General features: G+C 44.1%; 1 protein-coding gene across 9 annotated transcripts in view; it reads right to left on the bottom strand.

Moving 5' to 3' along the window:
- The window catches only part of slc6a9 (solute carrier family 6 member 9), a 59965-nt gene that overhangs the window by 24941 nt on the left and 12529 nt on the right, over positions 1 to 22495 (bottom strand). For 2 of the 9 annotated variants that reach the window (XM_029250084.1, XM_029250086.1), the window contains exon 2: positions 11960 to 12216. In XM_029250084.1, coding sequence (XP_029105917.1) covers positions 11960 to 11989 — 30 coding nt within the window. In that variant the 5' untranslated portion in view covers positions 11990 to 12216. Of the gene's footprint in view, positions 1 to 821; positions 1301 to 1711; positions 1954 to 11959; positions 12217 to 13816; positions 13951 to 19104; positions 20193 to 22495 lie in introns of those variants that run through there. The other 7 variants (XM_029250083.1, XM_029250085.1, XM_018753511.2 and 4 more) reach the window with 6 other exon arrangements.

The raw sequence follows: 22495 nt of genomic DNA, 5'->3' as shown, positions 1-22495 counted from the left end.
GCGGCTTTGGAAATCTCGCGTTCAGAGTTACACGGACAGGTCTATCGAGAGGCATTAACCCAAGAAGATGAAACCTGGAGTCTGTAGCAAACAAGTCTTTTTCAATCATATTCATAAGGTTTTGGATCCAACGCACCTGCCTAACGTTATTTCCTCTTCACCCCGGATAGCATGAACGAAGAAATGCCATCATTTAACTTCAACCATGTCTTAAATGGATCTGTAATTCTTAAAGTTCACTGACTAGCGAACGGTGGCAAGTCACCGCGGTAATTGTGCGGGGGGGAAAAGTAAACGGCGTTGTGAGTACGGCAAACAGATTTAACCGACTAGCAGGAAAACCATGACCTTTGAAAATCAACTGGAAAGAAGGCAAAATTTCAAGGCTGTCAACAAGGTTAACCCAGGATGCACCTGATGTCACCGTCTATTCATTTCTACGTGAAAGCACATCACTAGAGACTGTACGGGACCCGCGTCGTGTACTCTACTCTAACCCTCGAGTACTTCACGACAGCTTTTCCCAGACACTCGTCTGCCGACAGTTCCGCGGCGTTCTTTCACAGACAATGATATCGGTCACTGATACCTCCTCAGAAACCAAGCGCAACACGTGAGGACTGGCGTTTAGAGACACTGACGAACTCCGGAGCGCAACAAAACCACAAGACGGCCGGGTTGGGCAATTACGGAAAAAGCCAAAGCCTAGTCAAAAGTCAACTTCAGAAACACAGAGTACAATTTTTAGTCGTTAAAGTTTCACTTTGAAGTGATACAATAGCTCATGCATTCTCAGCTATCAAAGGTTAAAATTTACCTACCGCAAGCAGTCCCATTTTTTTCCTCCACAATCTTTAGCGAAATTTAGACGTATTTTAACGTCTATATTCTTTACTCTTGATATTCTACAGTAAGAAGCTCTCTCTGCGTTAGCAGCAGCAGCAGGCGAAAGGAAATCACAGCGTTTGGCTCTCCGCATAAATTGGGGGGGAGAAAAGTGCCATAACGGATATCTATATATTTTATTTAGAACAAATCTTCCCTGGGAATTGTTGAACTGCCAAGTCTTGAGGCCACTGAAAAAAGCGCTGGTAAGAAGAATAAATATAAGCCAAACCCCCTTTTTCTTCCGGAAACGTTTGCACCCCTTTCTCCTCTGCGAGTCTCAGAGCTACAGTTACCCTGCCCACTTCCTTAGGAACTATCGCAGAGCCCTTTGCCACCACCACGACCAGAGCCTCCCACCGCAATTAGTTATAAAAACTTTTCACTTCTGCCCACACGTGGGCTGGTTTTTAAGGAGCCCTGCCTCCGTCCTCACGTGGTAAGGGGGCTATTGAGTCGTCACGGACCCCCTGAATGATCGCTGAAAAATAAGGCGGTGCGGACAATAGGTCGTCTTGATTAATTCAATTCTTTCAGGACCCCGCACCGTCGTCCGGGCAGCTCGGCACAATTGCTGCTTTGATAGTCGGACAAACTCACCCCCCCCCCCCCCCCCCAACTAAAGGCGCCCCCCATCCCAGCAACAAAACTAAACAAGAAATGAATCAAAGTAAATCTTGCAATCAAAAAAAAAAAATTTTTTTTTTTTTTTCCCACCCCAAAATTTTCAACTAACATAGGAAGTGATAAGAAAATGCGGAGGGGTATGTGTGCACGGTGGATGTGGATGAGCTGGACAATCAGCGAGAAGGCGTTAAACACTGACCTGATCCACAGTGCAAGCCGCATTGCTGTTGGACTCCGACATGATTTGATAGTGTCCGGCGCTTCTCTCTCTTCCACTCTTAAAGTTCTTCATTCACACCTTCCCTCACGCTTCCGCAGCAGGGTGGGGGGTAGGGGGTGGGGGGTGGAGAGAACACCACCCTCCCTTTCGCTCAGGCTTGATTAATGCCTGAATTACTTTCACCTCATTTCATCTGATGGAGTTTTCTGTTTCCTCTCCTCCTCCCTCAATCATTCAACATGGAAGCCCTCGTTCTCTCTCTCTCTCTCTCTCTCTCTCTCTCTCTCTCTCTCTCTCTCTCTCTCTCTCTCCTTCTCCCCCCACCCACCCTCCCTCCCTCACTTTCCCTCTCCTCCTGCTACACATCCCATTGCGCTATGCAGCCCCCACCGCACCCGGCTGCCTGGCTCTGAAAGCTAAAGAAAAAGTGCCACCCCCCCCCCAACCCCCAGCATCCCTATTCGAAGACAGACAGGGGAGAGATCCACTGCCTTCGCTGCTCCCTCCACGATGAATGGAGTTATTGTCATTCCGCCACCTTGCTGCATACAAAGTGTCGAGGGGTCTGCTACTTTGCTGCCGAGAGTCAGTTCTTCTGCCAAGCTTCCGCAAGTAACTGAGGGGTAAAAAAAAAAAAAAATACGAAAAAGAGAGTGGCCATGTGCTTCTGCGGGACCCACTCCATCGCCTGTCCCCATGTTTCTTCCCCTTGTTTCCTAAGCTGTCGCACCGAGACCACCAACACTGCCATTCAAAAACACTTGACTCTCAAATCCTCGTCTCTTGACGCTGCCAGCTTCCCTTCTAGGTACCACAAGAGGCTGAAGAGGAGGATGCCCTCTGGTTACTGTCTGCCATGACTGGGAGGTGGGTGGTGCTGCCCTGTCCCTGGATGCAGCGCAGAGATGAACTTCATCATAACCCAAAAACTGTAGTCCTCTGTGCACTCGTGTGTGTGTGTCTGTGTGTGTGTGTGTGTGCGTGCGCGCGCCAATGTCTTACAATGTTTATGAACAAGGGAATAAAACAAGGGCAGAGGAGCAATTGAGCGCTGTGATTCCAAAGAACAGATAAACACCGAATTCAGCAAAAGGGCCATTTGCCCACAGCCCCCCCCCCCCCCCCCAAACCCACCCAACAAAGGGTCCTGTCAGAAATCAACGGACATCTGGAACGAGGCCTAATGAGGATTTGATGGGGGGGCACAGTTACGGAGGCTTTAAGGAATCGCCTCCAGCAGCTGAAATGTGACTGACAGCAGGAAGCCTTGGGCAAACTGTTGCTGTAGTTGGCATAGCGGGGCAGCTGGGAACGGCGTGTGCTGTGTGTGTGTGTGTGTGTGTGTGTGTGTGTACTTACAGGACTGAAGAACTTGTAATACCTGCTGCCTTTAAATAACAAACAATAATAATAATAGCAAAATAACCTTGAAAAAAATCCTGTCTATTCCACGTCTGGTCTGATGTTGCACTTCTGCTTTGAGAAAGAGATTCGGGAGGAAATAAACCATAAAAAAGGTTTTGCGTGGTAAATGATTAAAGGTAACTTTCGCAAACGTTTCAGTAACAATCAAACCCATAAAATAAACAGAAATGACAAAAGATACATCTCTCACTTAAGGGAGGCTTACGTGGGGGAAACGAGATTCTCACGCGAGGATTCCGATGTCCTCCGCATCACGAAGAAGCGCATTTTTCGGATTATGCATTTTTGCCAGTAAGCTGTTTGTCTTAAGTTTAGGAAAAAAAACTCATTAAAAAAAAACCACAGTCTTCTTTACCTGTTGTAACGTAATGAATTTGATGAGCTCCTGGAATTTCCATTTAATGCAATCCATTAGTTTGATGGTTTTGCTTGGGCTCTCCTCACACGTGTTTTTGTACAGAAAATAAACGGAAAATACACTGCGCGGTATGTTCTTCCCTGTCCGCTTCCTCATTTGCAGTACGATGTAATCTACCATGTTTCACATTTCAGGAAATTCAACATCACATGTCTTCCTAGAGGAATCTAGGTAGAATCCAGGGGAATACACAATAAATATCATGCGATGATGCCGAATTTGACTTAGTTTTTCCCCCCCATTTGCAAATAATAAGCATCTATAGACTGACTCCATGCTTTACCAGTCTGCATAAAAACAAGCGTAAGGGGACGTTAGTGGGAGGTCCTTACGTTTGACATGGATCTATACCCCATCAAAAGTGTTCCTGACCGCTGCTTGCATTCACCTACAAGTCCATTCCTAATAAATGAAAATATGGTTTAAGACTTTCTCCTCGTACCTCCTTTCCACAACATGCCCTCTTGCTCTCCCTTCTTACCAACCTGCCCACGGGAAAGCAGAGCGAACACACTGTCCTAGTTGGAATCAACATCTAGCATCAGCGGAAGCATTTCTGCTTTACAACAGTTAGAATGTGGACTCGCCAGAGAGGACTGTGCATCACCCTGAGTTCGGCAGAAGCATCTGGAGAGGAGCCCTGGAGGAGAGCCGGAGGGGCGCGGGAGGAGCAGCGGGAGCGGCGATGGGAGCGGGTCGAGTCGGGCTGCCAGCCGGATTGCAGAGACAGGTTGACACTGCGGTCATTAGAGAAACTATAGGGTCCGCAGCCAAGCCCCATTAGCCAGACACAAGAGAGTCGGCACATGGCATAGTAGGTCACATTTAATGAGGAGTTTGCGCACCGCTATTTTGACTGGGGAGTATCAATAGCAGAAGGAAAGGGCTTGTGGTTAAGGACCGCACCGGGAAAGGAGACAAAAAGCACTTTGAAATGCGGAGGCCATCCTATCATGCTGTCCGCTGGGAGCTAGCTTTCTTAATTGGCCACTTTATTTTTGGTATTTAGCTCCAATTAATGGGTTCAGATGCCATGGTCTTTAATTGGCCAGATTTGCTCAAATCACTCGTGTTTCTTTTACAGCGGGTTTTATTAGCGTGTAACTGTAACAAGATCAGGCGCAAATGCCCAGCCACTAACAGCCGCTTAGTTGGGTTCCACGCGGTGCAGGGGGACTCCCTGAAGATTAGATGTACCCATGCAGACTGAGGATCCGTGAATGATCTTTCATCACCTTCCAGGGCTGTCTGGGAAGGGGCCAGAGATCCAGCAGACTTGTGGCTAAGAGGTCTTCTACCCTTGTGGGGACACTGGGATCTACTGGAAACCCAGTGCCATAAACAAATCCAAAAACTCAAGACTGACTAGGGGGATTTAATGTCTTCTGTCACATACGAGTGTCCGTCACTGATCATGTAGCGGCTGGGCAAGAAAGCCCTGTTGCTACAGACAACGGTGGTGTCCAAGAGAGAAAGTGAAGGATGCGTTTATGGTATAGCGGGGGCTGTGGACGTAAGGGCCCCGTCTTGTTTCTAAGCTGTCTGTCGCTGATTTCCGCTGCTGGTGCAACAGCATTTTTTACACTTTGCCAAGCTGACAAGTTGACGAGTGCTGCAGCTGTGTTATAACTGAGAGCAACAGGTGCATTCCAACATGCCCACTGCCACTTTCACCCAGGTGAAGCGCATGGATGCAAATTTACGTCCGGCAAAAAAAAAAAAAAACCATAAATGGGTGGATGTTTATCCAAGAGTATTATTTACATCATACACTAAATACACCATATTTTGAGCATAACAGGGATCAACTGATAGCGTGGAAATGGAAGAAGAATCTACAGACATGCAGTGTGTGTCAGACAACGTTTCATAATAAGGTATTCTTTCTTAGTCCCAAGCAACCAGATCTTCAGATGATTAGATGAATTATCGTTATCATCATTATTATTACTATGTTGCTTAGCCAATTGTTTCATGTAAAGGAATTCAATCTAGAATTTTGTGTGATTTTACACGTTCACTTTTAGGCTCAGCACCTTGAGAAAGGGTAGTTCTGTAGGTCCCCTACTGGGCACAAGCGTGTTCATAGTGACAATGTACAGGGAACGGTGGATCCTTAGTTCAGCGTGGGGTTCTGTCATCAAGATGAGCCATATTTTAAGTTCATGCAGTTTCCAGAAAAATAAAAAATTTACTCCCTTGTCCTCACATGCCATTTTTGCACTGCAGTTCCCTTAGACGAGGCCTTCGGAGAGTTCCTCTATGAAACAGAGTTTACAGCTGGCCGGCAAAGAAAGCATCCAAATCCCAGAACGGCCCATGAAAAGTTCTACTGCTGTCTATCACATCACCTGCTCTGAGTGCTCCAACAAACAGGCAATTGTTTATGAAACATCTATGGATTACTGGAAATGGATGGATGTCACACACAGGAGTTTGATCGTGTGAGCAAGGACAGGGTTTGTTACGTTTTCTAAACAGCGAAACACGTTAAACCTTACGATCCAATTTGTTCCCAAATTCATGTCTGTGAAAACCACGCAAATCTAATTTTTCTCATTTTAAATCTCGTTACTCTAATTTTAATTACATTTAAGTTATTCTCGTTTTAAGATTTAAATAAGCTATTTTCTACGTCTTTTAATTCCAGCGTTCACTTATTAGAGCTGGTATCGAAATGAGATTTGAGAATGCCTTTGGTTTTTCTCATTGCATGAGCAAGCTGTCTTCAGGGCGTAATGGCATAACGCTGGCTGCACTATTACATCCTTCTGCATTTATCCATCTGCCCTTTAAGGGAATCCATTTAATACTTCATTCATTCTCTGTTACGATCACTGAAATTTTCTTAACAACCCTTCAGGATGGAGTAGAGTATATTAAATCAGGATACGCTTACGTGGTTAGCACAAAGCTTTGCCAATTTCCTCCAATTTGGGTTCTTTATCCGACCCAGGAAACTGGACTCGGGGACCAGCGCTGGTTTCTTTGTTCCGGGCCTCTGTGCCGGAAAGCTCGCCAGGGAAACTCCTGGGAATCTCTTGGATGGCGCTGAGGACAGACTTCGCAGAGGGGTCGGAGCACCTCTCGGCCGGCAAAATTTAATGCCTTTGTCGGGGCCACAATAGAAACACATTTGTCGAGCAACAGGGTGACAGGCACTTCCTGAGCGGCCCTTCCAGCCCGCCGCAAAGCCCGCGGCTTCACACGGACGCTGGAGCCGGCAGCTCCAAATGCTCGCGTTAACCCAAAGTTTCCACAACCGTTTCCCCTTGCACCGTTTGGCTGCGAGGGTCCCAGCTGTTAATCTTTTATAAATAGCGTGTAGCGCAAATTCCCTGGAGGGAGAGCGGGGTGGGGTGTTGGGGGGGGGGTGCTCGGGCACAAATTGAGCCGGAAAGAAAGCACACGACGTACACATTTTTCACAAGCATATGGGACCATTGCTGGGGATAAGGGCGAGAGCCGCGTGACTCGGGTCTGCATTCACGTGGATTTCAGCGTCAGCAAATCAGGGGAGCAACAGGGCGTTTAAAGCAGCAAAACTGGGGGCAAAACGGGTTCGTTTCTGCCCCACAATGGGGCCTTCAATTGTTAGATGTTTGCAGACAAAAGCAGACGCTTCACTGACTGTTATGCAAACGGACAGGGCCAACATTGACGGGTCTTTTATTTAATCACAAAGTAACCGATTCACAACCATTTACAATGCAAACTCAAAGTCCAGGTTTACACAGACTTTACTCGGACAAGGAAGAGAATACAGATGAGATGTTTAAGACCAAGGGAACAACATTTGAAAATAAATGGCTTTCTAACCTTAAGTTTTTATTTTATTGATGGCAAAAACATTTTGAGTCATTCCAGACAAACAGGAGGCATTTCGCATATCTACGAGTGAATCCATAGCAAGGGCATCAGAGTGATAAATTAGGAAATAAGGGGGGGGTTGCCTTGAGGGACCCTGATAAATGCAGGTTCCCCTCATCCCATGCCTGTAACTCCCATTCAGGAAGAGCCGCTTGAGTTGAAGCGCAACAAATTACTTAAATATGGGCTGAAAAGGACTTTTTTTGGGGGGGACTTTGAGATTTTTGTGCAATTATTATTACTTGCAGTGGATGACTTGAATTTCATAAGTTTTAAGCAGCAGCCCAACTGATCGAGTGCAAATTCCTGCTCCATTATTGTAACACCGGAGTTTAGAAAATTAAGTCTATCGTTCTGTTTTGTACTTTTTTCAGGGGCCCTAAGTTTGGAGCAGAGGGGTGCTCAAATGGACGAGAGAGGGAGAAAAACGGAAAAACGGAAATTTTCGGCCTGAGTGGTTTACTAAAATGAAATCTAAAGGCAGTAAGTGAATGGGCCCTTTGCTGGGAAGGCTTTAAAGGAAGCACAGCAGTGGACGTGTCTGGCATTCGCGGTCTGTTGTCCTCCCATTGTGCCTTCTCCGCGGTCGCTCCTCTCTCCTCTGGATCCCGCGCCCAGGCTGCTGTGAGGCGGGGGGCTGGCTCCAGTGTAAACAGAAACCGTGTTTCGCTGCATCCTTTTGCCCCGTCACATCTGTTCCCAGGCCCCCAAAGGCAGCGCGGACGGAGGGCTGCAGACATGCGAGAGCCTGTGCCATACCCAGGGGCGAGGGGTCGCGGGGGTGACTGAAGGCTCAATATGTTCCTTCCACCTTACATAAGTCAGACAGTGTGAGGGCCCCTCTTTGCAAGTGACCGTTCCAGCCATTTCGCATGACACATGCTTGCGTCTGCTTGTTCGTGGGCTGTGGAGGGTCACATTTTACACCTTTGCACCACAATCAACGTACATGTTTACTGCACTTTGTCATTTCTCTGCTGTTGCTCACGTTCTTCTTATTCACTCATATTTAGCTGACAACTTTGTCCAATGCAGCTGACAATGTCAGATAATCAACTTTACAGTGATCTACCCATTTATCAGCACTGTATTCTTATTGTGTGAGTTCAAGGTAAGAACCTGAATCATGGGTACTACAAGAGAAATGGGATTGCAACAGTGACCTTCACACCGCAAACCGATGGCTCTCATCACTGCACACAAATACCGTATAACTTGGAAAGGTAGAACTACTCAGTTTCCCCAATGTCATTAGAAAAATACAGAATACAAACCCTCGCTTTTTATTTCAAGCTTTAAAGGAGTTGCCCGAAGAAAGGTCACCGGTTCACACAGTTCACACTGAGCCCAGACTAATAAGATTGTTTGCGACTTACTTGAAGGGATGTGGGGGGGTCAAGGGCCAGAAGAAAAATGCCCAAGTCCTACTGAGAGCCTCAAAACTTAACAGACATCTGTTTCTACACGTTTACTAAAGTCATGAAGAAAACTCATTCACGGCTAAAATCTATTGCTATTCCTGTATCTCTCACACTCTAGGTACCCATCATGTTCTTCAACCACAATCACAGTAAAATTCTGATGAAGAGTTTAATACGTGGACCTTTTTTTTTTTTTTTTTTTACTGTGGGAAGTTAACTTGATGATCCAATTCTGATCTCAGATCCCTCTCAAGCAAAAAATACCATCAAGGATATTTTAAAGTAATTCCATCTCAGACAACACGTGAACTAAATTTATACACAGGCTGAAAGAGAAACGAAACAGCTTCTGGATGGAATGCAGTGGTGACAGATACAATAACTTATAGATGTCCATTCATGGCACAGTATCACTGGTGAGTAGCTCAGCGCTCCCCAGGGGGCAATAGGCTATGGAAGAAAAACAACATTCCCACCGGCAGAGAGGAGCACCATGCCATGTCTACTTTCTAAAATGAACCTTGACTTCATACAGTAATGGGACACGGTCTGTAAACACTGTAGCAGTTAAAAGTATGAGTACAACTTGATCAATACTTGCATGGGATAAACTGGATAGAAAAAGCGAAAGCAAAAACATGAAAACAAAGTGAAAGCAAAAGTGAAAGCAAAGTAGCACACGTGTCCTACACTTCTGCAAACTGCCACAGAAGTTCTGGGAAGACACAGAAGCATCGATATTGATAAGAGAATGCTAAAAAAAAACTTTCCGAGCGTACTCGGACGTTTCACTGGTTCTGTAAATGTAATCTTAGTGTAAACAAATTAATTTGTATTTTTGCTCCACTGGATTGAACCTAAAGAACAAGACTGTCCTACAGCTTCTGTTGTATATTAAACTCTCAAAAATCCACATGACCACAGACAGTGGTTTGCTCTGGTCCAAAGAGAAGCGCTAACGCCAAGGTAATTAGAAGACATATAAAGCAGAGTTTATCCACAACCAGTATTACTCCACACTCCACAACCATGACTTCGTTTAGAAATACTGAAAAAACTCCACGCATGTCTTTCCCCTAACCCAACTCCATTAACTCACTCTCCGGCCGCTGTTACACAGCTCCACTTGCTGCTACACTTTCTTTGAAAGGAATAAATCAACGAAGCTGAGCGTGCTTCTCCTTACATGGAAAAAAAGGAGAGGAATAAAAAGTTGAATTCATCAAGAATCCCCCAACTTTTAGATAACACCATACTCTTCATGAACATATAAATAAATAATTATATTGTATCTTGAAAAACATATAAGCAGAAGCTTCGTAAATTACGAATTAAAGGTTCTTAAGATAGCTACCATCACTGTCGTCTCTATTGTCATCATCACTGCTGTTAGTTGCCTTTCGGTCAAAACCATTTAGATGTATCAAGACATATAATTGTTGTAAAAACAAAGAGCAGGACAGGATTTCATGATTTATTTGACTTAATGAATTAAGTGTGTTCAAACAGGACTGAGTCTTACTCAAGGTGCATGCGGTAAAAAAAACAACCTTCAAAGCAGGAAGATGTCAAAGGTCAAGCCACAAAGTGCAAGAACATTCTGGCAACAAGAAGTTCAGCAGCCCCGTTGGATGCCTAGTGAGATCACTACATTTAAGATCGCAGTTTTTATCAGAAGGGGGGCGTGGTGGCACAGCGGGCTTGGATGGGTCCTGCTCTCTGGTGGGTCTGGGGTTCAAGCTCCGCTTGGGGTGCCTTGTGATGGACTGGCGTCCCGTCCTGGGTGTGTACCCTCCCCCTCCAACCTTGCGCCCTTTGTTGCCGGGTTAGGCTCCGGCTCACCGCGACCCTGCTCAGGACAAGCAGTTTCAGACTCTGTGTGTGTGTGTGTGTGTTTTTTTTTTCAGTGCATTGCACATGATACTGCTTTATATGTAATTGTTAAAATCAGCCTATATGAGAAGAGAAGAGCAGTTGCGCAACACCCAGTAGTGCGTAGCTAATGTACCATTCAAGCATTCAAGCTCAATAGCAATAAAAGGAATCATACAGTACCAGGGGTTCAAAGGAGGCCAAGGGTATGTCATGCCACAAAATCCAAAAAGGTAGAACGCAATGAGCATTAAATAAATTGAGTCACGATACATTCATTTAGCTGAGTAGTAGGATGACTAAAAAAATCACATTTCTTGACAAGTGAACCCTTTTTCTCTTTAAATGCTAAATTCATCTGCTTTTTCTTGTCCTCCCGATTTTCGTTATTGTAGATATAAGTGCAGCAGAAGAATGCCCGTTAACATGTTCATTTATGCAGTTTTTGCCAACTTTATGAACTCAAGCCAAGCAGCTTTTCCCAACATTTCTGCAATGTCTTAAAAATAGTGTCTGGGGAACAAAGAGCAACCACTTTGGGACCAGTGTAGCTCAGTGGGTAAGGACAGGTATGGGCCACTGAGCAAAATTTAACTCATGGTGACCCCTTGCATGGTTTTTATGGTGAAATCACTTCAAGGGAGGACGCAGAAGCCGTTTACCATTGCTTGCTTCCACATTTCTTTGAATTGTGAATACAGTTGGGCAGTTGATGCACTGCGCAGCATTTCTTTTCTGCACTCAGCGATCCTTTGTAAGAACAAATCTGTGGACTTTTCCCCTCCTTGTTGCAATATGAAAAATATACTGGCGTCTCTGCATACAGCCACCGATCGGGACTAAATTTAACCTCCGACAAGCTCACAAAGCAAAGGCAACCAGGATGAGGTGCTAAACATGATCATACTGAAGAGCACCTGTCAGACCCTTGACCAGTTAGACCACCTTGACCCTCAAGCTACACCTGCAGTTTGAGGGATCCACACAAGTCTACTTTTACCCAGAACCACAGTGCTCCTTAGCGTATCACAAACTTCGTTTCCCACTGCAGAACCAAGTCAGGAGTTAAAGGGCATCAAAGCGTCCATTAAAAATGTGTCTTGATCCCTTCAAATTGCGACGGCCATCAGTCCCCTGTGTGTCGTCCCTTTGTATTGACATAACTCTAAATCTGAGATGGAGAAAAACACTAAAAGAAGTATAAGATAAGTAGAGTCTCACCAGCATCCTCACAAACTGCTTCTGATCCATGGCTCAAGAGCGGCGTCGTATTGCACAAGGATGCCTATCCCTGGCTGTGCTCTCTTCCTGCGTCTGATGCCTCCCGCCGATCCCCGCTGTGCTGTGTGCGACTCCGCGTGGTGCCGCGTTTCCTTCCACTCTCTCGCTTGCGCCTTGGCCCCGTTCCTCCGTGTACCGAAAGCAGCGTCTGTGTTTTGTGGTTAATTCTGTGTTAATCCAGGAACTTTTCTGTGCTGCTGGGAGGGGGGTACACATGTGATAAAAAAGGGAAGAGAATGACTGGAATAAGACATTTTAATTCTTGACTTTCAAACAGCAATTTCACACAAAAATGTATATTTGGCACTATCACCATCGTCATCATCATCATTATTATTACTGTTATTCTTACTATTATTCTTTTTTTTTTTTTTAAGGTACTGACTATAGGCAGCCATGACATGACAGAACAAAAGGCACCGGCACAGAAGATGCAATGATCCAACTCTGTATGGTTGCAAAGCAAAACAGATTCCATTCTACCCTGGATATACGCAGTGAAAGAATATGCCATCATGAACGAGGTACAAAAAAAAAAAAAAACCCACAACTCCCCCACGAAATACATGATTTACAAAGACAGATCACCTAAATATCTCAGTATGTCATAATCTTTACTTATTGGACACAAACAAAAAATTGGAGCATCATCTTAAGAAGATACAAACTCAACGGCCAATTGATTTATGAATAGCAAGGTGCAGGAGACAAAGAGATGTGAATGCGTTTGGGACCAATGCTCTGTGATTTTGATTTCCCCGAGGATCAAAGGAATGTCAAAAAGGGCTGGCAAAGTCCTCAGAGTCACACCAGCGGGTACTACCTGCACAAAGCCAGGCCGAATCCCAGTGGAAAAGTACCACGCTTGTTTTGTAAGAAAAGAAGGCTTTAAGGCTTTTCCCCCGAATGGTACACATGTGACACAAAGCCTTCTCAACAGCACAAAAAAACCTCTCAGAAAGCAAAGTGCTGCAAAGTAGACCAAATATTTACATTTCACATGCATCTATACATGTGCACAAGGGAATAAACCTGGCCGGTTGCTGCAAACAAGCGCTATGCTTCTCATGCAAACGACTCTATGCAAAAAAAATCTCTTAAGTTCAGAATATACTGAGTAAAAAATAAATTTAAACATTTATCAATAGTAAATTTTGACCTCTGTTTAAAACTGTGGAAATATTCTGTGTATAAATATACCATACTTCCATGGTCTTCTCTGTCAGATCCATATCCTTCTTAAATAATTCTCAAACAGGTTTCATCCCTCAAGCTTTCAGATGCACTGCTCTGTCAGGCAATATTAAATTAATGTAGTGGTTTGTGTTAAATCACTCCAGGCAGCCTGCAGATGCTACTGAAATCTCCTGTCCTGCTCTTCTCCATCCACAACGGCAAGGTTAAACCTGGCCAGATTTATGGCAGCTTTCAAAGTGCCATCTACACCGCGGTATGTGAGGACATCACACATGTTTGCAGCTCATGAAGTATCTTGTGACTTACAAACTGGTCTCTGCTTCTAAACTGATCCTTTCTGCCCATGCCTTTATCAAGATAATTTTTTTCTTTATTTTTAAAAACTATTCTGGATTCTTTTTTAATTCTATTGTTTGTATAGTTCATTTTCATCATTACTATAATAATTAAATAAATTAGTGGAGATATTTTACATAAATAAAGCGTTGACTGACTCCTTTGCTTTTCAAAGCTCTTCTTAGTAAGAATTTCACTTTTAGTTCCAACACAAAAATGCACATTTAGTACACAGCAAACATGAAACCAAAAGCCCAGCCTTACCATTCAAGGAGTCTACAGTGTTCTTCATAGATAAATGTATCAAGCATCACGGGAAGACTTTTAAATGGTGTCAATACTCAACACGTGATGTCAGCAGAGAGGAACCACCTAGTGGACGAGCCATTGGTCGGCCTCACCGCTCCAGCTGCACTCAGGCAGGCAGTGCTGACCCACACCACTCGCAGCGAAGCCCCGCCGTGGAAAAGTACAGCGCACTGAAATTACATGCAGGCTCTTGCGCAACAGTTTGACTTCTGAGAAGCGGCCTTTTCCCATGGTGCCGAAACCCTGGAAGGTTAGGGGAGACGGTCACACGTGTCCCCGCGACTGCGGACCGAATCCCACAAAACAGCCCTAGTCATACAGCTTTCCTACACGGCTTCCTGGATCCTACAGCAGCCTTTTTAAGTGGATCGGTGCTCCGCTACACTGACGTGCACCGACTCTTCGAGTCCTATCTCTCTTCTCATTTTAAGAGGATTTACCATGCAGAAAACAGAAATAGGGAAAATCGAATGTAAAAAAATTTTACTCCTAATGTAATACTATTGAGCAAGGTACCGACCCAAAAATTGCTCTAGAAAAATCACCCAGCTGCATAAATTGGTAAATAATTGTAAGTAGCTTACTGTTGTAAGTCCCTTTGGAGAAAAACGTCAACTAAATGAATAAATGTAAATGCATAAATCTCTCTATATACTCTCCCTCTTTTCCAGACTGAACCCATAAGCCACCAAGCAGTTAAGGTGCTAAAGACACCGAATGTCTTTGTGTCTTTGGGTTGGTTCTGAAGCCTTGGCAACAGAACCTTCGTAAGATTCTGTAAAGATGGATTTGAGTTAGTTTAACTCATGATACATGTGCTGAACATGCCTTTATTTTTCCAAATTTGAAAATTTCATACTGTCTTCTCATGCTCTGAAGTTCTTCTCACTTACCCTTGAGCCGCCTGTCATGGTGCTGGGCTGGAGAACGCTACACTGATCTCCCCCTGCAACCCTGCCCAAGACCTCGTCTCAGAAAAGTCCGGTCATGCCTGTGACCAACCCCCCAGTAACTTTGCTAAGTCCACATTCTTCTCATTGCTTGCCTCGGCCTCATAAAATGAGCTCCCAGACTTCAGAAGACTTTCAGGGCAACACAGCTTTTCAGTTATACCTCAGTTCATGGAACCTGCCCCAGCCGTTCACTGGTGGGGCTGCAAGACCACATCTTGTTGACCAGTTTTCAAACAGGCTTGTGGTTGGTGTTTAAGGGTGGTGAACGTCTAGCTGATGTGACACCGTGCAGCACCACAGGAAAGTGCCTTTGAGGGAGTGTGAAAAACCAGACTGGATTAACAGTAGCAGCTTGGTGGCACAGGAAGGGCTGACTGATGTTGAGAAGCAACAGCCCAGATTGCAGTCCTTTCCTAGGTCTCACAGTGATCCTTTGTCACATCGAGTTTAATTTTAGGCCCTCAGAATTACTGAAAGATGACAGGCATAAATAAAACAAAACACAAACGCAGACGTGAGCAATGTGAGTAAAAGGCATGTCTCCTACAGCTTCATTGATGGCATACTTCTCTAATATATATTAATGCATTCATATTACAGTAGAGAGGTTACTTCAAAGAATCTTTCTGTGAGTAGTCTATATTCATGGACACAAATATATTCCTTGCAAATCTCATGATTACTGCTGAACTCCTGTGGGAGATATTAAACTATTATAAACTGATAGCTGCAATTGTTCAAATTCCCTTTAGCATATTTTTTAATGAAAATTTTGTATTAAAAAAAGCCACTTTCTCCGCAGAAGAATATGAATCCATTAACATAACAGGGGTGGAGATGCATACTGCGGTGTCCCGGGTATTAGCGGCGTATCGTATTCCAAGAAGTGGCTGACATGGTTATTAGTGACACAGAGACCTATGTACACACTTTCTGCACAGCGCCAACCCTAGCTACACCTTCACTGCTATCACTGGTATGATTAATCTCCCTGGAAATACCAGTGGCCACATGATAGCGGGTGGCTGATTTAGATAGCAGAGACTCCCCACCCTTCGCGCTCACCCACCCTTACGCTAGTTCTGAAGTCGGCCGACAGAACGGGGATCATCAGCTTAAGACATGTGTCAGCAGAACACAACACAACCAGGTTGAATAAGGCCTAAGATGATGACAGAAGACTGAAAGAGGCTGGAAACCCTATAGTAAATAATGTGTACCAGACAGGAGGAAGGAATTCCTGTCCATTTCAGGTCTTTTTTGTAGACCCATTGACTATATTTGCATTTTTTCATCTAGCAGATGCTTTTCTCACAAAGCAAAGCTATCTACACTACAATACTAAGCGGTACAAAGGGTTCTACATTCTACATGTTTTTCCACATTTGGATAACCATAAAATCCTAGTGAATGGTGCTAATGGAACTGGTGTCCAAGATAAGCTCAAAACCCATACCAAAAAAGATGAGATGTTAAAACAACACATTTTGTCATCCAAAGACAGAACATATTTGCCAGGTAATTTTCAACAGTACCACCATACTGGCTCTCAAATGAGCAGCTCCAGACTGTGCTTAAGCTCTCATGTTTGAAAAGAGGGACACATTGGCACAAGGATCGTGGAAGTCATGAGCAAAGAAAGTGTTTTGATATGCCTTGTAAGGTTATTATATGGATTTTTTCAATGTACCCAGCTACTTCTAATATGCATGAAGCCAACATCTGACATCAAAGCATCCAGCTTCAAACCTCACTTCCTGCTGTAGCATCCCTGAGCAAGGTACTTACCCTGAACTAAAATATGGGTAAAACAATTTTAAGTACAATAATGCTGTAAGCCATTTTGGAGACAAGTGTCAACTAAATGAATAGATGCTGGTCGCACAGTGATTAGAGCTGCTGCCTTTAGACCCAAAGGTTGGAGGTTTGATATTCACCTCCAACTGTAGTACTCTAGAGCAAGGTATTTACCCTAAACAGTTTCAGTGAAAAATTGCCCAGCTGTACAACTGGGTAAATAACTGTAAATGGCATAACACTGTAAGCTGCTTTGGAGAAAAGCATCAAGTAAATGAATAAATGCAAATATAACAGGTTGGAAAGATCCTTGGAAGTAGACACCTCATTGGACAGAACTGGTCTCTGAGATTCGCAAAAGCACTCTGCATCCAGCCTTCTACCATAGCAGCCTGTGATTAAGGCATGTGCTTCGGATCCACAGCTCCTCTTTGGTCATTGACGTCAGACCAATGGTTGTCTTGCAATACATCAGTTTTGCTAATTTTTTTTCAACAGAGATGCCATGTGCAAGCTGTAAATCAGCAAGCTCAAGATGTTAAAAACTTGACTGACATTGGTTACTCTCTAATCCTTGCCAATATTGTTAAAAAAAAGGCTTCCTGAGTATATTGGTAATCCTTAAACTGGATTAGTACCATTAGTCCTTGGCCCAGTAACTGTTGAGTGGCCGCATTGCTCAAATAGCTGAAAACTGCAGCCCTGAGTGACAGCTGCAAACTGGGTGGCTACTAGGTTATATCAGGAAGCTAGGTCAAGACCTGATCCATATGACCCCCTTTTCAGGTGTGTGGTCCTTCCCCAAGAGTTCACTAGACAACATGGTTAGCAACCAATAAACACACACTAAGTTGGCAGAGTTGAACTCAATTACCCAGTTAACACTTTTTTCTTCCAGTTGTCTGTTGTTGGTCATATAAGAGTCCATTTCACCCCCTAATAGGTACTAAAATCGAAAGCAACCACAGCACAAGTGCAAAAAAGGGATGTTTTCTTTCTCTTTTGTATACAGCACAATCCCATGCCCGCCAAGATGTCGTTGTCTTCACACTCGGCCTCATGACGTAGACGCTGCGAACTGTGCCCATGCAAACACAGACTGGAGGAGATTATCACAACTGATTTTTCTGAATCTCACATCTTCTGCCTCATTGGGTGACTGCACACACCGGCAATCAGAACTGACGCTGGCTATCGTTCTCAACAGCTGACATGTCAAAAAAATATTCCCACAGCTGCCTGAAACTAATTCTTAAAACAAATATCGGCGAAAATGGAACAAGGCGTGACATACTAATTTCACACAAATTATTACTTGCCCTACAACGGGCCGGTGTCCCATCCATGGTGTACCATTGCCTCAGGCCCTAGGCTTCTGGGATAGACTCTGGAGCACTGTGAACCTGCGGTGGACAAGTAGTTATTCATAATGGAGAGACAGATGGATTAACAGAAGTTTCAAGCGCTACGTTTATTAATTTCGCTGACACTTTTCGCCAAAGTGACTTACAGTGTTAAGCTACTTACAATCATCAACAGGTCTGAGTCTTCGAAAAAGCTCATTTTTAGACAAATAATCAGCAAACTGACATGCCTCAGGCAGGGTGGTACAGCCAACACTTTGCATTATCACCATTGTAATTATTTATTCTTTCTTTTAGCTTCTGCCTTTATACAAGGTGGCTTGGAATATGACGTTCGTATACTTGATCAACTTACAATTTGTCCACTACAGAAAGGTAATATTTACTTATCATTCAGGATACTTTGATTAAGGGTTCTACAAGGGAGCATTCAAATCTGGATCTTCTGAGCGCAAAGCACGGACTCCGGCCACCGTGTTACCTTCTGCCCCCAGTACAAGAGAATTTTCAATTGTGTCGCACTGGATTCCTTACCTTTCGTTTTTCTGCAACAAAAACAGAACATGGCTTCCTGAAAACTAAGAGTAAATGTTTGCGAAAGTTCGAAACAGAACAAATACCCTGTGGACGCTCCTGTCTAATTTTAGAACCTGAGGAAAAAAAAAAAATTCCGTCGTATGCGGTAATTTTACTCCCCCAGTGCCCCCCAAAGCCAAATTAGGGGCAACAGACACCGAGAGCCAAACCAATCTGAATGAACGCCCGCTTTAGTTAGAACCATTACGAAGCTCACAACTGATTCATATAAATGGCTTCAGCGTAAGGTGACGAGAACGTACAAAAAGTGAACAACGTCACCACGCTCAACAGCAGAAGCTCTACGTTGCTGTGACCCACATCTTTTCTGTTGTTAATGACAAAAAGATATTAACCAGAACTTTATACATTCAAATAACAGCTGAGAAGTCAAAAACCGCTTCTCCTGATTTATATATTTCATTAATTGTATTATCTGTGGTGCCACATTTTAGCCCGTCAATTCAGTATATTCAGTTTACAGGAACAAGCTAAAGAGGTACAAGGGAAGAGGTAAACAGGCAGTCACTACGAAATAAGCCAAGGTCCTTACCATGATTTCTCCCCTGTAGACCTGGTCGGAGGGCATGCTTTGCCGGTATACCCCGGGGTGTTTAGAAGAAACACCGTGTGAGACACATCACGTAGCCAGGACTTGAAAGAAGACCGTCAAGCTTTATCAAGAAAACTGCAGCAAAGCACGGCCTTTCATTGGATTAAGCGTACAGAAGCCACGGTAGGTAGTATGCGTTCTTCCACGTAGCAGATAAAATATTTTAAATAAACGCATAAAAAAACGGCAGAACGTCGGAGAGTTTAGTGAAAGAATACCGCACGGCAACACACACGTTTAAAAGAGAAAGGAAAAAAAACCCACGCGGTTCCGTTTTCTTCTGTGCTATACCACGTAACCCCCGCCTCCTCCGTAGTGCTAGGAAAAGGTGTGCTGTGGGGGGCTTTCTGGCAGAAATGTGCGATCGTGTACCAGGAGTGATATTTCAGTGCTTTAGGGATGCTGGACTTTCATTTTTTAAAAGTTGAGGTCTTCACATCCTTCACCTCATGTTTTACCCCGTTGAGCAACAGTTGGTGCTCTGAGAAAAAGGAGAACGTGACCTTCCTGTTGGGTTTTAAGGGCGGGGTCACAAGTCACACCAAACCGATGGTTTATCATCCGGTACATTCGAGCTACACAACCTCGCTGTGTCGAGGAGAGACGGCGCACTTAAACGCTCTGATGCTCCTCATGAAGATGAACTTCATAACTTGTGTATGAACTGAATTCATAAAACATCACTGTCTGCAGTGGGCTCCCCAACAATGTTTTTATATTTAAATCAACCCCCGAGTAAGCCCACTGTGGCTAAAATAGGGGCTGACAGCTGATTTTTTTTTTTTTTTTTTTTAAATCCTCCCTTTGCTGTTCTCTAGGAGCAGTTTAAATTGCTGCTTACGTTGCTGGCTGGTTGGCCTTTAAAATAAAATTTTATTTTTTAAATTTAATCAAAGTCTTGCACATTGCTGCAGTTAATGCAATTCATAAAATATTGCACATTCAAGACACTTAATGACAAAAGTGGAGCTCCCGTCAGAAAAGAGGTCTGTGTAGACCGTGGTCACGTCACGCCGTTAGTCTGCGTAACGAACGATGTGCTACCCAAACCGCGCTTCCCGACGATAACATCGCCGTCACCCACACGGGTGCGTTTGGTCTGGTGAGGGGTGCACAGTCACCAGGAGCAGTTCACAATATTTATTTCATGTCATTCAAAACCAACCTGCCTCGCAATAACTACTGTTAATACACAGTTAAGATATTTAAATACAAGGATACGAAATAACCCATTTATACAAGCTGAGTTCAGAATAAGAGCTGATGAAAAGAACGGGTCACAGCGGACCATGTCGCATACTGATCTGCTCCTGCATCCTGCTCTACAGTCAATAATTAACTTTTTTGCCCAATTCCATGAATCCACAATCCCAAAATGTCTCAGGTGCTTCCCAGGGTCGAGAAAGGTAACGGTTTACAAAGGACTATTACCATCTGCATTTTTGAGATAATGAGCAATTTTTTTAATTATTACAATTAGGATCACTTTCATGAACAGCTCATTTCTCTAACAAATAAACAAAAACAAGAACAATTATCAACTACTAATATGGTCTAAATATTTCACATTAACAACTGCTGTCCTTACAAGAGGCTGTGTGATAATTGCTCCGCACTGTCAGGTTTATAATAGCATAACAAACTAAAGCAAAATTAATTGCGCCGATTGATGATCTACAAATAACCAATCAACGTCAGCAACCGCTTGTCCCGAGCGGGGTCGCGGCAAGCCGGAGCCTACCCGGCATTGCAGGACGCAAGGCCAAAGGGGGAGGGGACACACCCTGGACAGGACGCCAGTCCATCACAGGGCATCCCAAGGAGGGCTCGAACCCCAGAGCAGGCACCAGCCAGACCCGGCGCACCACCACGCTCCCCCAATCTACAAATAATGGCATACAAAGCAATATACAGAAGATATATGTACATTAAATCACAAAACTGAACCAGCTAATCATGTAGAACAAAACATGTAGTGTTTCATCTAGTATAAAATATTTCAAGTACAAATTCCAGGACACAGTTTTAGAGTTCAATAGCGCATATCAAATTCTGTTATATAAAAACATAAATGCGTATGCCAGGATGCCCCCTAATGGAAAATGCTATTACTCATTCTCACTGAAATATTCAGATATTTTTCCCGCTAAGTGCTGACACTGAAAAGAAGGGACAAAAGATTCCCCATCAGTTTGTATCTTTTTCATTCCCAATGAAACATAACACCTTACCATTTAATATAGAGCAGCCGAGTAAGTGTGCCGTTAAACCACAAAAGGTAAAGGAGCCCAAACTGTTTTCACACAGGGTGCTTGCGTTATGAATCGGTATCGGTCGGAACACCGCTCTTTCGGGAAGTACATTTCTCTGCACTTTGTGACGGGAGTCATGAGCCGCGAGATGCGACGTAAGGCAACGCACACGGTGTCTGTACCCGGGGGGGACAGCTGGTAGAGTAGCGGTTAGAGATGTTACCTCGAGACCCAGAGGTCACATGCCTGATCCCCACCTCCGGCTGCGGTACCCCTGAGCAAAGCACCTACCCCAAAATTGCTCCGGCAACCTTACCCAAATATATAAATGGGTAAATAATTGTAGGTAGACTAACACTGTAAGCTGCTTTGGAGAAAAGCATCAGCAAAACGAATAAATGTAACTATCACGACATTTATTACAGATTAATTTCTCCCTGAATTCAGTGCGAAACCTCAGAAAATTTGCATGAGTTCCCGACAGATGCCAGCCCACTGTGTGCAGCCAAGGTACCGGAGGTACACAGGTGCTCAGTTCGAAAAGACTAACAGTGATGTCAGGGGAAAAAATCGGGGGTAAAATTAGAAACAAAAAAAAATTTAAATGGAAACACAGTCAAGGAGACGTACGATATGTCAGTGAGTCAGCAAGGGAATGGAAGTGCTCTGTAAAAACGGATAAGGCAGTCGAGGATGGTGGCTAACTGGGTCCTTGGGTTCCACAAACGACAGACATTGTCAACAGATATCACCCCCGGAGGGAAGATCTACTCCCCCACGGGGGGGCTAATAATTGCTCAAGGCAATGATCCATTGCACTGCTTCAGCCTTCTTTTCTCCTGGAATGAGTGGACCAAGGCCATACCACGAAAATGCCTCATGCTCTCAGAGTTTATTTGGACCATCTAAAGCTGGAACGAAACATTTACAGTTAAATTTACTTTTATTCATTTAGCGGACACTTTTCTCCAAAGCGACGTACATCTCGGGGAAAAATACAGAGTGCATTCAATCAACAGAAGAAATGATTCGGACACAGGTTTTAGGCAATTTGTCAGATTCCACCACATTAACCAGTA

This window comes from Scleropages formosus, chromosome 3, assembly GCF_900964775.1.
Source record: "Scleropages formosus chromosome 3, fSclFor1.1, whole genome shotgun sequence".
Taxonomy (NCBI): Eukaryota; Metazoa; Chordata; class Actinopteri; order Osteoglossiformes; family Osteoglossidae; genus Scleropages; species Scleropages formosus.
Note: the sequence above shows the minus strand (reverse complement) of the source record. Positions and strands in the feature narration are given on the sequence as shown.